Genomic DNA, 15,095 nt, shown 5'->3' with positions numbered 1-15,095 from the left:
CCGACCTCCTTACAGTTTTTCTTTCTTTCTTTCTTTCTTTCTTTCTTTCTTTCTTTCTTTCTTTCTTTCTTTCTTTCTTTCTTTCTTTCTTTCTTTCTTTCTTTCTTTCTTTCTTTCTTTCTTTCTTTCTTTCTTTCTTTCTTTCTTTCTTTCTTTCTTTCTTTCTTTCTTTCTTTCTTTCTTTCTTTCTTTCTTTCTTTCTTTCTTTCTTTCTTTCTCAGGACAATTTCTGCTCTGCGTGACATCCTTTCTGGCACATTCACTGCGTACACTGCTTTTTGCGTGCTCAGTTAAGAGTTGATCTTGTTAAAAAAAAAAAAAGAAAGAACGGGAGATTTTACCATAACTTAGCCTTATTCCTGGGCACTACACTGGACACACGTGAAAAAAATCAAAACTCGCCTTTGGGTTGTAAGTAAGCCCAGATCAAAAACTGTTCTGCAGTGCGCCGGCGTGAAGATGAGCTTAGAAGCCACTGCTTTTGTTAAATTCTTGCCGCTCTTATGCAGCTTATGCGAAGAGATGAAGCGAATATTGGTGCACGCGCTGTACGGCGACACCGATTCGATTGGGAATGCGATGCGAAGCCGCCCAGCAAGTAGAGCGAAGCCATTTCGGTGGTAACGCTGCTCCGTGCGGCTACAAATGTTTATCTTGTTGGTTTTTGCGCGTCACTATAAACGTAACGAATGCAACATATGTGGAAATAGCCTGTGTGTGAGCAACGAAAATGCAGGGGAAGTCAGGCATCTAAACGCGATCGAGCACTGGCGCGCAGGAAATAACGATGATATATTTAACCCTCACCCTTCCCCCCTCCACATACACACACACACTTTAACAGGGATTACAAATGTACAGGATGCAGCAGGTGGTAGTTTGACGCAGTGTCAGATATACGGAGAGTTCCATTAAAGACCGTCTCTACGAGTGTGGCGTGGTCGCAGCGAGGTGAAAATCGGTAATGTCGTTTCGGCCGTGCCAACGGCTCTATAGTCGAGCTACATCCGTGAGGTGTTTCCGCCATTCCGGTGTAGTATACCTGCTGTGTGAAATTTTGCAGCGCGAGAATGCATGCCTCCCTAGACTATACAGTATAACGGCAGTGCGAAACCGCAGGCGATGGAGCTGACGGACCGGTGCGCCCTTCTCAACCCGCCTGCCGACCTTGGGTAGACGAAAAAGATGAATGCCCGGCGTGCGTCAGCGGCACGCCAGCGCGAGCATTAACACCTCGCGAACAACAGCAGTGCATCCATGGGAGGCCGCCGCCGCCGCAGTCGTGTGCGACGTCACGAAGGCGTCACGCGCGTAGAGATAGACGGATGCGGGGAGCGCTGACGGCGCTCTAATGACGGCAACAACAACGACGGCGACGGGAGGTCACAAAGGCCAGGCCCGTTATACAGCACTTGTGTCTACCCTCCCCCTCTACCTAAGTGCGTCCCGTCTCTCTCTCTCTCTCTCACTCAGTCTTTCTCGCGCTCCTACAAAGCAGCCGTGATGTGACAGTGCGGACGTAGTCGTGACTGAAGTCGTGAACGCGAATTCGCGCCCCTCGTGAGAAACGGACGGATGCTTCTTCCGCATTACCGTGCTTTCCGGAATTTAAGCTACGCGGAGTCTAAGCATGATATGGAAGTGTTTGTTTGTTCGTTTGTTTGTCTGTTTGTTTGTTTGTTTTTTGGCGAAAGGTCAAGCAGCACTGAAGAACATCATGCCGATGTGCATGAATGAGTCGCCGGCGACCGATGAACTACAATTACCGGATGTATCGGTAAACAATCTGCTAGTCTAGAATCTGTTGCTGTATAAAGGCGTAAAAAATATAACTTCACCTCGTTTGCTCGAAGATCCCCTTAGAGCGGCATTACATACAGGGTAGTAAGAAAAAAAAATGTGTTCACTATGAAATATTCGTAGCCAACATTATTAGGTGCATCTGTTAATACATCCGCTAAAGGAACGGCCTACCAATGTCATGGACTGTACTATAGATACGAGAACGCAAATCTGGGCGAGTTTGTAAGAATGCATCGTAGAGCAGGTAGCGCAAAAAATAGGTTGACACAAGCCAGGAACATAAACACGAGACGAGCGCTAACTTCAAACTAAAATTTATTCTCAGAATCCACGCCTATTTATCAACCATCAAAGATTAAAACGCCACATCGTCAACCAAAACGTACATCTTATCCCACTATGAATAGCATGAGGCCACAACATCTTGGTCGGCTCTTACAACAAAAATGATACACGCCAAATGCCCCGTCAAAAATACGTCAACATACTTTTTGCGCTACCTGCTCTATGATGCTGTACTATGAACATAAGTGAGTTCCTGATCTGAACAGGATATTGGACACTGAATATATTGTACGCACGTTGGACTTCTTTTTTTTTTTCGTGGGTTATCTCTTCGTTGCTTCTGTCGATGCAATATAAAGTGGGCTGATCTGGAATCAGTGTTATAAGAGGAGCTGATGAGCCGATCATGGCACCAATCACGACATGTGTCATCGGAAAAAAGATTTAATGGATTTTGTGCAAGGATCGATAGTGGCGGCATCGTGAAATTGGTTGTGCGCGGGTCGATCGTAATGATGTTATCGCAAAGCTTCGTTTACGCGTATCGCGGTGATTTTTTTGTTTCCTTGAATGGAAAGATAGAGAGACGCTGACGCTATAGTCAACAGTGGCAGCCACTTTTTGGTGAGGGAGCATAACTAAAGATCAGTCAGATAGAGTAAACGAAAGGCAGCGCAGAGTTAGAACGTAGTACACAGAACACAATATTATGGTTCAAAAGAGACTTGGCTGGTATGTCCAATAAGACGAAGTGAAGGTTGACGTGTAAAACATGAACGAAAATGCAGCAAGTGAACACGTTTTGTCGTAACAAACCTGCCCTCTTCGCGAAAATGGATGAGATTAAGTAAATGAATTTCGGAGGAAAAAATGAAGAAAGAAAATAGGACAATAAATAAATGACCGCGGGTAATGGAAATAATAAAATACGCGCTAAAACGAAAGAGTTACACGTGTCAGTGAGCTTTATGGTGACGGGCGCGTGTATAATTAACACGCAGTATAGTCGGGAGATGTAGCTGACATGAATATTGTTGCGAAAGGTCTTGGTATTACAGCACTCCTTAGCGATATGATGATGACTATGATGGCACTTGAATGCTGAGCGATCAAAAGTTACGACCCAGCTTAGCCATGAGGTCTCCATGCAGTTGCAGTCGCGTCGCGTTAGAAATGTTCACTCTTGGAGCCACGGCATAGAATTTGAAGCATACAGGGCTGCTATTACACAACCCGCCGCTAACGACTGCTCTTAAACGCACGACCTCTTCTAGCTATTGATCATTCCTTTGTACGGCTCAACAAGAACGTACGAGAAAGACAAAGACGTCATAGGAAGCAAATTTCCCAAGAGTCATACAATTCATATGCGTCAATTTTTTTTTTTTGTTAGAAAATCCCCAGGGGTGGGTGTGAGCCATTGGTGTAGGATTTCAACTTGAATTTCATTCGCAAGACAGCAGAGGCCGCGAGCACAGATCTGCCAACGAAGAAATACCTTGAAATTCACGACTTGGCGGTAAAGAAGGAATATGTCGCAAGCTGAAAACTACGAATGTTTTGTGGCTTAGAAAAGCAAGAGAATATTTCGCAGGTATAAGAGTGTCGGGCCTTTCTGTATACGCGATTCTTGAATTGCAAAGTGAAGCTGATGAATAGTCGCAACACTTTTCAGAGGAAATTCTAATGGCCGAAAAAACTTTTTTGGTATTCCGAAAAGGATTCCGCAACGCCTTTCCTGTGCTATATAAGATAGCGCTGGGTATTTGAATGTTCCTCTGCTTTTGTCACCGCTAAAAATCTCACACCTACGAATGGAGATCCAGACGTTCACTGACGCAGCAGGATTGCGAAATAAATCTGAAGTATTGCGACGCATAACAATGACGAGCACAAACGATGTGAAGCAACTGGAATTTACAATCACTGTCAGTATAAGAGTGATGAGGAGTAAGAGGTGGTGTTTTGACGTCACGCTGACGCGCGCAGTCAGGGTGATTGGGATTGGACGAAATGCCTAGACTATATAATATGCGATGTACTGTCTTCATCAGGTTTAAACACGCGAAGTGACAGGCCGGTATATAGGACACACGATAAAAGCTGTGCTATAGGCAAGTGACACTTCCAGAACCACATAAATCGCTTATAATTTGAAATATTAACGTGTTTTTGAGGTATATACAGGGGCCGCTAAAGTACGGAAAAGGGGTCTTCCCAGAGGCGTTAAGCGGACGTTTTCCATCGCGTGACACCCTGCGTACGCACCGTGACCGAAGCTTGGACTGTAAATTGAAATCACCTCGCCCTGCATTTTGAAGGTGAGTTGGGAAGAGAGAGGAAGTGGAAATTGTCTTACGTCTTCCAGCTGTCACGCTTGCAAGCGCTGCTCTTGCTGCACAATACGCTTGTAAGCGTGACAGCAGGGTTGAACAACGTGAGCGAAATCTCGCAAAATAATAATAAACCAAGAAGAAAGAAAAAAAGAAGAAAAGAAACAATGCAAAAAAAAAAAGAGTGTCAGTATTCAAAGCCGAATCATAGGCAAGTGCTAAGCGCGAGCGACTATCCGCAACGTCCAGCGTAACCTATAGCTCACTGTGCAGCAGCGCTGTGGCGTAAGGTTGCCGGCACTATCACCAGTCGTACATGCGTGCGTACAACGCACAAATTTCCATTTACGCAAGCCCCGCGGAAGCGCGCCCGTTAGAAACGTATACACACACGCAGACGCAGCCATTCCCGCGCTGAGCCAGCAGCGCTGCCCGTTAACCGGCACAATAACGGTGGCTCCCCGCAGGGAGGTCTGGTTATATGCTCCGCAACTTCTCAGGGAGCTGACGCGGCGCACTGTTGCCCGCGCTCCATTGAACCGACACCGTCTCGGCCGTTGTTGCGATGCTGCAGGCACGGCACGACTGGTCCGGGCAGAATGGCCTCTATTCTGTTGGGGCCTATGGTCTCCATTCTCCCTTCCTGACGTTGTATAACGTTCCGCCGTACCGGCACAGCGAAAGGAAAACCACTGTACGTATAGCCGTAGCTACCGCAATACCTGTGCGCATGTTATGCAGCAGGCACCTGCTTTTTTTATTGTTAGCTCTGCACGGAGTATAGTTACGTAATAATAATAAAAAAAACTGCGCGGGAGTTTGGGATTAACCTGTCAGCGGACCTAGCGACAGCAGCGACTACGCGAAGACTAAGAAAGTGCGCACAAGCCTTTAAAGTGGAGGTTACGCAAGAGCTCTAACGCTGAGTGGGTCGCAGCTACATGAGTCGCCGGCTGCGCTTTTATAAGGCCTCCTCCTGAGAAAAGGGCTCCCCGACTCGAAAGGAAATAACGAGAGCCAGAAGTATGGCGGTGAATAATTTAGCCGGAGCTGGAAAGCTGAAGGTGTGTGCAGAACCCGTGTAGACGTCAGGAAGGAACAAAGGCGTAATAAGTGCTGCTTTGAGTGAGGACGGCGACAGAATTATAAGCGAGTCAGTAAAGCAGGACGGTAGACGAAGCAGGTTTTCTTGCGCAATAAGTGTCCAGGTTTAGTCAACGCTCCTGAAGTTACTAAGCATGAATGAAGCCGCGGTTCCAAAATTATTCAAGCACTTAAGCAGAGTGCGGCGATTGTGCTTCTAGTTTTACAGCTATTCAAAGAATCTTGCAAAATTGTCCGCGAAGTAAAAAGAAAAAGATTCGCATTGGAAGTGTAGCACAGTGAGTTCTTCGTTAACTTTTGTATGCAAAGGCATGGTGCTTTCTGCAGTTGAATACACAGGATTGTGATGACGTACTTTTTTTTTTCTCTACGACCTCTTCTAATTTCGCATTCGGCTGCTTCGAACGATTTGTTCTCTGTCATCAGTTGTCTGGCTACGACAGTGCCATTCTCGCTCATTATTTTAACCCGGGAAAGTTAGAAGGGAAATATGGCGCCGGCTACTGCTTGTGACACGAACAGGAAGTGGTTGCAAGCATAGCTACGATGGCTCTACACATAGGCCCATACCTGGCGGCAAAAAAAAAAAAAAAAAAAATTCTTTTTTTTAGTTTGTACAATTTCTACGTTAAGATGCAACAGTATGAAAACAACACAGAAATTTCGAAGTAAATCTTGAACTTCTCCCTCCCAACTTTTCTGCAAACTGTCTATAGTCTGGCGCAACTTCGAAGGCAGAGGCATTACCTCCTCTAAAGAGGATAAATATGAGCCTGCTGCACCAATAAGCGCGCACTCTAGACTGACGTCAGTAGGCGAACGGCCGGTGACTCAGCCACTATTTTTTTAGTCTATTTCTTTAGTTGCTAAGGTAATCGGCTGTCGCGGTTCGGTCATCTTGGCGGGGCCTCTTGACTTCTTAAGTTGTATCCGGCTGTGCACATCAATAATTGAAATAACAGCAATTGTCTCTTCTTATGTCGGAACAGTACTGGAACATTTATTATGTGTGAACAATCTTCATAAAGCAGGATATCGCACTGATTCCTTTAGCTTTTCACGAGGCCGGTAACGGAACTGTAGCCAGGAGCACACCGAATGATTACCTCTGGACAGCAGAATCAAAAGCGCACGCGCACAGCCTACTTAAACGGTACCAGCGCTTTCATCTCGGGTTATAATTTATACACTCGCAGAGTTCCGGCAGCCGCTCACCGAACCACCCACCAAGATCAGAACGCGCAGAAAGCAAGAAAAATGAACGAATGAAGTTTGATACGGGCAAGGAAGAGAGGATAAATGGATAAGCAGGCCGGAAAAAAGTCCGACGACACCCCGCACCGCCCCGTCATCACTCCTAATCGGCGCGAGCTCGCGTACAGAGTGAACCGGGTGGCATAACTGACATTAATTACTCGGAGTAATGCCACAGTATCCCGACCACCCTTTCCCATTCACCTCCTCTCTCGTCCCGGCGCGGAATCAATTACACAAAAAAAATGAAAAGAAAATTGGGGATCGACTCGGGGACAGGGCGTCAGGTCGACCGACGGACGTGAGCCTTTGACGATGCATCTGTCTGTGCGTGCGTACGTATTTTATGCGTATCTCAGTGCGCGGCGAAGCTTTTGGCAGATGGCAGACGTATCGATTGCCCGTCGCTGCGTCGGGCTGGCAGGGACACAGTTGGAGAGCGGACCGCTGCTACTACGACTACGACGTCGCGCCGGACCCAGACGGGCGCGGTGGCGCCGTGGAGAGTGACGGGACCGAGTACGGTGCCTCGCTAAGTGCGCCTTGTCAAAAAAAGAAAGAAAAGATTTCCGAAAGAAAACAACGAATACGGGAAGCACAGACGGGCGGGGACGGATAGAACGAAGAAAGACAGTACGAAGAAAGGAAAAATATAAATGGTACGAGTGGAACCAAGCCTGGGTCACTAACCGCCGTCGCGCACCGTCCGTTATGGTCAGGAAGGAAGCGGGCGAGTTGCCAGACTCTCTCGAAAATGCGTGTGGTTTGGTTTAGTTTAAGCGAGAGCACTCTGCGGCAATGTACGCGTCGTATAATTATAGGTATTGTGCGCTCTCGGACTCGAGTGCGTAATGTCATGACAATGGGGGGCAGAGCTGTTAGCGTTCCTATTCGCGGTTAGAGGGGGGCCCTCTCGCGTAGTTTTATATATAGCGCCTGACAGAGATTAACACTGTTTTCAGGTTTTGCGACGTTGTTGACAGCGCGGTCTACACCGAACATTTCGCGGACCCATTGTATAGTGCGCTTGTAGTTCTAGCTGTCGTACTGGACAAAGAGACGACGCATTGCTAGTCTGACTGGAGCGCGAACAGCGCGTAGTTTGTGACGTCACTGCGGACGAATAACACGCTGTTTTGCTCTTCCCGAATTAGGCTCCCAGATCAGTTTTGTGAAACAGAGCGCAACACATTGAGAACTTGGAGTGTCGCTCATTTTCTTCTTTCCTCTGTAAACGATAGCTCCTTCCTTTTTGTAGCTGGCGCTATATTGATAATCTGAGGCAACGTAAAAAAGAGCTGCGGTTAATAAAGCACATGGTTGTGCAAATAAACTGTCGCTTACACGAGCCCCTCTATCGAATGAAGAGTGAAGTGGAGGGAGAGAGAGAGAGAGAGAGAGCGAAATAGAAAGATAAAGCTGTATGCGGCAGAAAGGTTAACCAGGTTAACTTAACAGTTCGGTTAGATACTCTGAGCTGGAGGATAGAATAAGGGCAGAAAACTAAAGAGACCGAGGTAGCACACTTGTTCTAATTACGAAGAAAGCGCTTATTACCCTGATAGCGTGAATAAGCCCTGCCCACTGCGGTGTGAACGAATCGCAGTTACTTGTATTACCAAGTACATTGCATGGTGCGCGACCAAGCGCGATTGCACCATACGGCAAGGTATTTCGCAGACCAGACGGGAAGACACGCAAGTTCCGGAGCAGACGAAAGAAAAAAAAAACATCAAGACGGCGAGTATTAGTGAGGCCGTGGCGCAGCGAGCAGGAGAAAGACAGACAGACGAACAAAAGAAAAGCAAAGGGCGACGCTACGTCACGCCGGGCGGAATCTTGGCGGCGGAAGCTGAAAATCCGCCATGGCACGAGACTCGTTACTCAACCCACGGTTCGGACTCCCCTCGTCCACGAACGAGCTTCTTTATGCCTTGTAGCAGCGGAAGGCAAAGGAATTTCGACAGAAGTCGAGAGGGGGTGGAAGAGGGGAGAGGAGGTGGTGCAGAGGCAGTGGGGGGAAGGGTTAGGCGCAGAGTTTGGGCGTGTCCGCGCTTGGATGTCGTCAGCGTTGCTCTTCCGCGTTGTCGTTGACAGGGAGTGGCGAATGAAGAGAGTGTGAATGAAATGAATAAATAACGAAGGAAGGAATGAACGGAAAAAAGTCTGACGGAGCATACCGAGGCTGTCGTCTATGTGTATGCGACAACACCATCGTGTTTAGATTGAATGAATACATACGTTTCCCTGGCGTAGCCGGGGGGGGGGGGGGAGGTGTTTGGGCGGGGTTTCAAGCTCCCCCCCACCGCCACCCCGAAAATTTTTCAATTTTGCATGCGTATATATACACGCACATTTTGCATGCGTATATATATTCGTGCGCACAGGAGGGCAGGGGGGCGGCCGCCCCCCCTATTCACCTAAGATGTTGGCGCAATGTCAGCCCCACACATTGACATAATAGGGAGGGGGGAGCTGCGACTTGGGTGGGGGGGCGCAATGTAAGCGCCATACATTGACATAATTGGGAGGGGGGGGCGCTGCGACGAACCTTCGCCCCTCCTGAAGCGGAAACCTGCGCACGCATGCGCACACATACAAACGAACCTGACAAGTTGCTGCTATAACCGCGCATAGACTCTATTAGTCAACACTTACCAGCATTTGGCCAACGATAAATATCATTAAGTCAACACATGGCAACAATAACCGACATTTTCCAATGCTAACATACACGAGTAAACATTAGGAATCATTCAGCCATATTTCACCAACCTCAGCAATTATAGCCAACCCCATGCAGCCAACATTAGCCCGTGATAACTATTACTAATTGTATTCGAGTAAACATGGTAGGCCAGGGCGTCATCTCTCGGTGTTGAACGCTCTAAATTATTCGTAACGTTATCGAAATCGCGCATAAAACGCCCCGTAACTCAGATAGCGGTAACCCCCATCTAGAGCGGGGATTAATAAACGACTCCCGTTTTTCGAACGAACTCGCATTGCCTTTTATCGGGCGAAGACAAGAGCAACTGGGAGACCGTAACTGGAGTTGAGACAGAGTGGGCGCTTTTCATCTCCTAAAACAATGCGGGCGTAATTTGTTTCCATATCTCCCCACTCACTCGCACTTCGCTGTGTCGTATACGCAAACGATATAAAATGAGCTGCTTACTCGCGCAAAAAGTTATCCAGAAAGTAAACCAAATTAACCTAATACACAGCAGGATGGGATGAAGCCGCTATTACTAAAAGCTGTTTATTCTTGGAGAAGGAAAACGGCTGCGCATTTCGGGCAGACAAGATATAAATAAACTAAAAAAGACGAGAAAAAAAAGGAGCAGTATGCTCTGGGGTGAATGATCGCCGTGCCGCATCGTTCTACGTTATGGCCGCGGAGGTCTTTATGTGGCGTCGCCTTTAAAAGCGTCTCCCGGTTTCCTCCGCATATGCGAGAGACTCCAATCGATGCAAGTGAGAATTGCGCGCAAGCGTATTGTTGTGCAGTACGAAATGCCGCGCCCACACGATGCATTCGTGTCGGCCAACGCTGAAGCACCAAATACGAGCCTTGGTGCTGTTCCCCTGCATTTTATAGCGTCGCCGTCGTTGTCATCGCATACATATAAAGTGACATGAAGTTCATTGACCTGGACGTATCGAACGTAAAATTAGTGCATTTCGGGAAATGCATATTAGAGATGAAAGGAGGGGTCATTCAAAAGCTGCAAGGACAGCTCGATCACGTGACACGACTCTACATATGAAGCACAAGGAACACTACTGTTAATTGTACTAGCGTTGCTATTTCTACTAATAATAATATAATAAACAAACTGTCTAGGAAGTACTCCGAACACCGGTACGATAAAACCTTGCTTCCTAATACACATTATAATTGCTCAGTTATGTGGTTCCAGAAAAGAAAACAAACACACCGGCTTAGCAGCGATGTTTTGCTTAGCTAACAAAGGAGGTTCGCGTAACTGTACTTTGTATGGAGCATTTATGCACGCAAACCTACAGGAAAAAAAAAAAAAAACGTGCGGAAAAAACGAAACTATATCCCCGGGCATTAAACTTCGTATAAATATAGCCACGCTTTCTATAACTAACACATAAAGAAACAAACAAACAAATAAAAAACCTTGACACAGTAACATTTCACTCTACGTGACCTTCTTCAGAATGATAAAAAGGGGAACAAATTAATAGTCTAATGTGACAGTGTCACTCGCGAACGCTTTGACAAAGAGTTGACTATATATTTATATATATATGCATATAAAGATCATCCTCATTGTCTCTGCTTCATTTGTTCCATTCAAAGACCATTAATTTCGAATAAACACGGCCTTGATCAACGTCGAGCAGGCATGTGACCACAATGGCAAGGAGACCGGAAACAGACTCGCACGAGCGACACTTTCGCCAAGCGACGCGTCGACCTTTTAAGGGGCACTCTTTAGCGGGCCGACGATAACGGTACTCTCGCTCTCCTCACCCCGTACATTTTCAGTGACTGAGGCGGACGCATCATTCAAGCGACGTCGGCCCGACGACGCTACTACACGCCATTCGCGCTCAGAACGCCGTAGCGTGTGTTTCAGTGCCGCTTTAACGCTCCAGTCGACACGAGGGCAGCGGGGAAAAAGAAAGAAGTACCGAAAAGCAAGAGGTGAAACAACGCGACGCGCACACGAACGTTAGGTGTAGAGGAAGCAATAGAGCGTGCACGCATCACAGAGCAAGCAGCGTATAACGGATAGACCGAAAGATGGAAACAAATATCTATATATATATAAGAAAGGCCGAAATGACACGCGATGAACAGCCAGAAAACAGGCTGTAAGTATGACAAAAATAGAGAGACAGAGAGAGATAGAGAGAGAGGAGGAAACGAAGAAAAGAGGGGGAGAGAAGGCGTCCCGCAGTCGGGAAGGGTTAAGGGGAAGAGAGAGAGAGGGGATGAGTGGCGGTGTCCCGAAGTCACGCACGACTATCCTGGAGTGAGGGCTTCGTCGCACGACGCGCTTGCATTGCAGAGAAGAAAGCTTTGACGGTACCGGTAGACGAGTGAATGGGATGATGGGAGAGGGGGAAAAAAAAGCAACCGAAGCAAAGAAAAAGATAGAATATAAAAGGGAGTGGCCGGGCCAGCATCCAGCGACGCCAGTGGCGAGCTCTGCCATGGCGAGGATTACGGTGCGATCACGCCGACCCAAGCGGTTAGACGCTGGGTGTGTTCACGGCTCGAGCGAGTCCTCGCAGTCGCGTCGAAATTGGCGAAGACGACCTTGAGTTGTTGTTGTTGTTACCTTCGATTTCGGTTGCTCCCGGAATTGATAGGATCTTTTATTTTTCGTGGTGAGGGGTCCGTTTAGTCGAGGGGTGTGTTCAGCAACGAGGGCTTAAAGGCGGGTATATAAATAATAACAGAACTAGGAACTATACCTTCGGAAGTTTACGTGTTTATTAGATTATATAGGTAACGTGTGTGGGTACGAGCCAAAGTTGAGTGTAGCCAAGATGGCGACAGCCACTGAGTGAAAAATGAAAAGACGACGCGCGTGACTCTGGATTGACCATTGACGAATTTGCGTTCTTCCTGTCATTTACAAACAGGACCTGTTTTCGTTTATGGGCAGTAGATAATGAAAACTACCAAATTTGCCTTTCTTTTTTCTCTATTACTCATTGCGGGAAGATCAGTGAGCTGGCACAACATGCATTCGCTCGCTATCTTTTTGGCAAGAAGTGCGCACTGACTGCATTTGTTAGTTTGTAGCGGTTGGAATCTGCACTGTCCGTAGAACAGTGTAACAATGTACAGGCACACATCGGTCCTAATTAGATCCGCTTGGAGATTACGACAGCGAAACCAAAACATCTCGCTTAGTGCATCTGCCTGCTGTTCCAGCCATCAAAGCGGTGTTGAGAGGATCGGGAGATAGATTTTCGGGATTAGGCGAAAATAGACGAGAAAGAGCGAGATTACAGGCGAATTAGGGAGACGAAGTGTCCCACTAGACGAAATGTCACACTAAATAACCGTATCACGGCATTATTCACAATAGAGACGGCTGATCATTCACGTTATATCTTAATGCTTCATGATAGAGAGTGAAGTTTATATCAAGTTTATTTTATTTAGATTAGCAAAAAGAAGGAAAGGAAGGCTGCGGGTAGGCTGGAGGCGAAAGCGGGTTTAATTACGAAACGTTGTATCAGAAATCTCATCTCTAATAGCATTTAGATAAGCACTACGGTCGTCGTAATCCACCGGCATCAAGACGGCGTGTCTATGTACGAAACAATCCGGTTCAGAAAAACAAAGGGACCGCGGACATTGCATCATCGGTTGGACTTTCATTGGAAACAGTATCAGTTGTGACAACGACGAATCGCGGCATTAGAAACAAGATCCCTTGTTAGTTCAAGCGCGTTTTGCAAGCTGAATGTAGCGCGCGCTGCCGTTGAGAGACGTTTGCGCACAAACCCTTTCACTGGTTCCGACAGAGCGCGGACAAAGGAAAGAGACATGACGCATAGATGGGTCGGTTAGGCTTGGTTAACGTCAATAGCCGAACCCGCCGCGCGAACGCCATGGGGTCAGGTCGCCACGGCGGAGCCAGGAAAAAGACGCCGCGGTATTGACAAAATTCCGGATACCCAGTATATAGCGTATATAGCTTGTCGTTCATTAGGCGAACACCCACGTCGATATATCAGAGGGCACCTCGTTTGCATGAGCCGGAAAAAAAATTGAGGAGAAATGAAACGATCGCTTTGGAAGCTCTACGCGCGGATAGTCATTGAAGCCGGGTCTGCTGAGAACAAGAACGCAAGGAGAAAAGAAGTAGGAGAAGAAAGAATGAATGAAGGCGTAGCCCGGCTGCGTCGTAGCAATACGTCTGAGAGACGTCGATGCACTGGTCTTTTTGTTGTTGTTGCGACGGCTTCTCGACCTGCTTGTTACGCGCCGGCATCGAGAGAAAGAAGGTGTGTTTTCGACTAGCTCGAAAATTGACTAGAACCCGTTTCACGACCGGCATTCCTCGCATTCACTCAGTTCCACCTGAAAGAAATGAGCTCACAGGACAAGATGAATAGAAAAAAAGAAAAAAGAGGAAGCGGTTCCTTTCGAAACGTAATTCAGTGAAACACCGGTGTGTGCACGCGATACAATTATGTTGCAACAAATTTCTCCTTTTACGCTTGTCGATGTGAAGGAAACAGAGGAAGAGCTTCTCCGTGTACAACGAATGCATCGTTTCACTCGCTTGATGAACGGCCAGTTGAGGAACAAACGGCGCATGCACGAATTTGGTTTAGCGCTTGGTTAATCACGAAGCAGACGACGTGATTCGATTGCCGTCTCCTACCAGTGCACGGCGGTGAAGCACTCTCTTGCGAGTCACTCGAGAGGAGAGAGAGGATGAGAAGATGCTGCGACTTCGGGAGAGCCGGCGTCGGTGGGAGAAAGATATCGACATGCGCGGCTGCGGCAAGGGAGAAAACAAAAACACGGCCTTCCTGCACGCGTCCTCACCTTTGGCGACACGCTGCAGGATAGCCTCCTTGTGCTCGGGCGTCCAGGGCGGGTTGAGGACGAGCAGGAGGTAACCGCCGCCGCCGCCCATGGTGGCCGCGCGCGCAGTCTTCGACGCCGGCGGCGGGGGAGCGACGGTGTCAACTCGGCGGCCGAACGGCTAATGGCGGCCGCCTCCGCTCTGCAGTGGCGGGGCTGCAGCCACGTGACACGTCACGTGACTGCTCCGCGGCGCCTCGTTGCCATGGAGACGCGCCGGTGCCGCCATGACGCCGCCGGCTTCGGCGGCTCGCACGCGTGCGCTCGTCTCGCCCGGCGTCCGGTAAATTTAGCAGCGCCGGCTAGCTACGCTGTTGCTCTTGGCTTTGCAACGTGGAGCGCTAGGAAGATTTTTTCTCGCATGCGTAAAAAAAAAAAAGAAAATAAAACGCACTAAGGAAAGAAAAGCGAAATAAGAGTAAAATGAGAGATCGATGGAGTGCGGAAAGAGAATCAACAAATTGCGCGTGAGAACACGCGGCAGACACGCGCGAGCCGAAAGAAAAGGAGAAGCTAATTAACGCTGCTTCGAAGATGGAATGTCCCCGAGGATTTGGTCTAACAAAGACGAACAACGCTTTATAGTAAATGAATTAATGTGGCTTAAAGAGCGCGAGCAAAAGAGCGTAGGAGGAGTTGTGAGGACGCCTCTCTCCACAATCTTGGCAATAAGGGGTTGGCGTCTTCCTTGCCCGCATTCTTTGCGCTTGTTCCGTAGGAGC

General features: G+C 47.9%; 1 protein-coding gene across 1 annotated transcript in view; it reads right to left on the bottom strand.

The window, feature by feature from the left end:
- The window catches only part of LOC119390038 (microtubule-associated protein futsch-like), a 143,507-nt gene extending 129,028 nt beyond the window's left edge, over positions 1–14,479 (bottom strand). Inside the window, 1 exon segment of the mRNA XM_049414625.1 lies at positions 14,335–14,479. Within this exon segment, the coding sequence (XP_049270582.1) occupies positions 14,335–14,425 (91 nt within the window). The 5' untranslated portion in view covers positions 14,426–14,479.
- Positions 14,480–15,095: the final 616 nt, after the last annotated feature.

Source organism: Rhipicephalus sanguineus, chromosome 4, assembly GCF_013339695.2.
Source record: "Rhipicephalus sanguineus isolate Rsan-2018 chromosome 4, BIME_Rsan_1.4, whole genome shotgun sequence".
NCBI lineage: Eukaryota > Metazoa > Arthropoda > Arachnida > Ixodida > Ixodidae > Rhipicephalus > Rhipicephalus sanguineus.
This window is presented reverse-complemented; position numbering and strand designations above follow the sequence as displayed.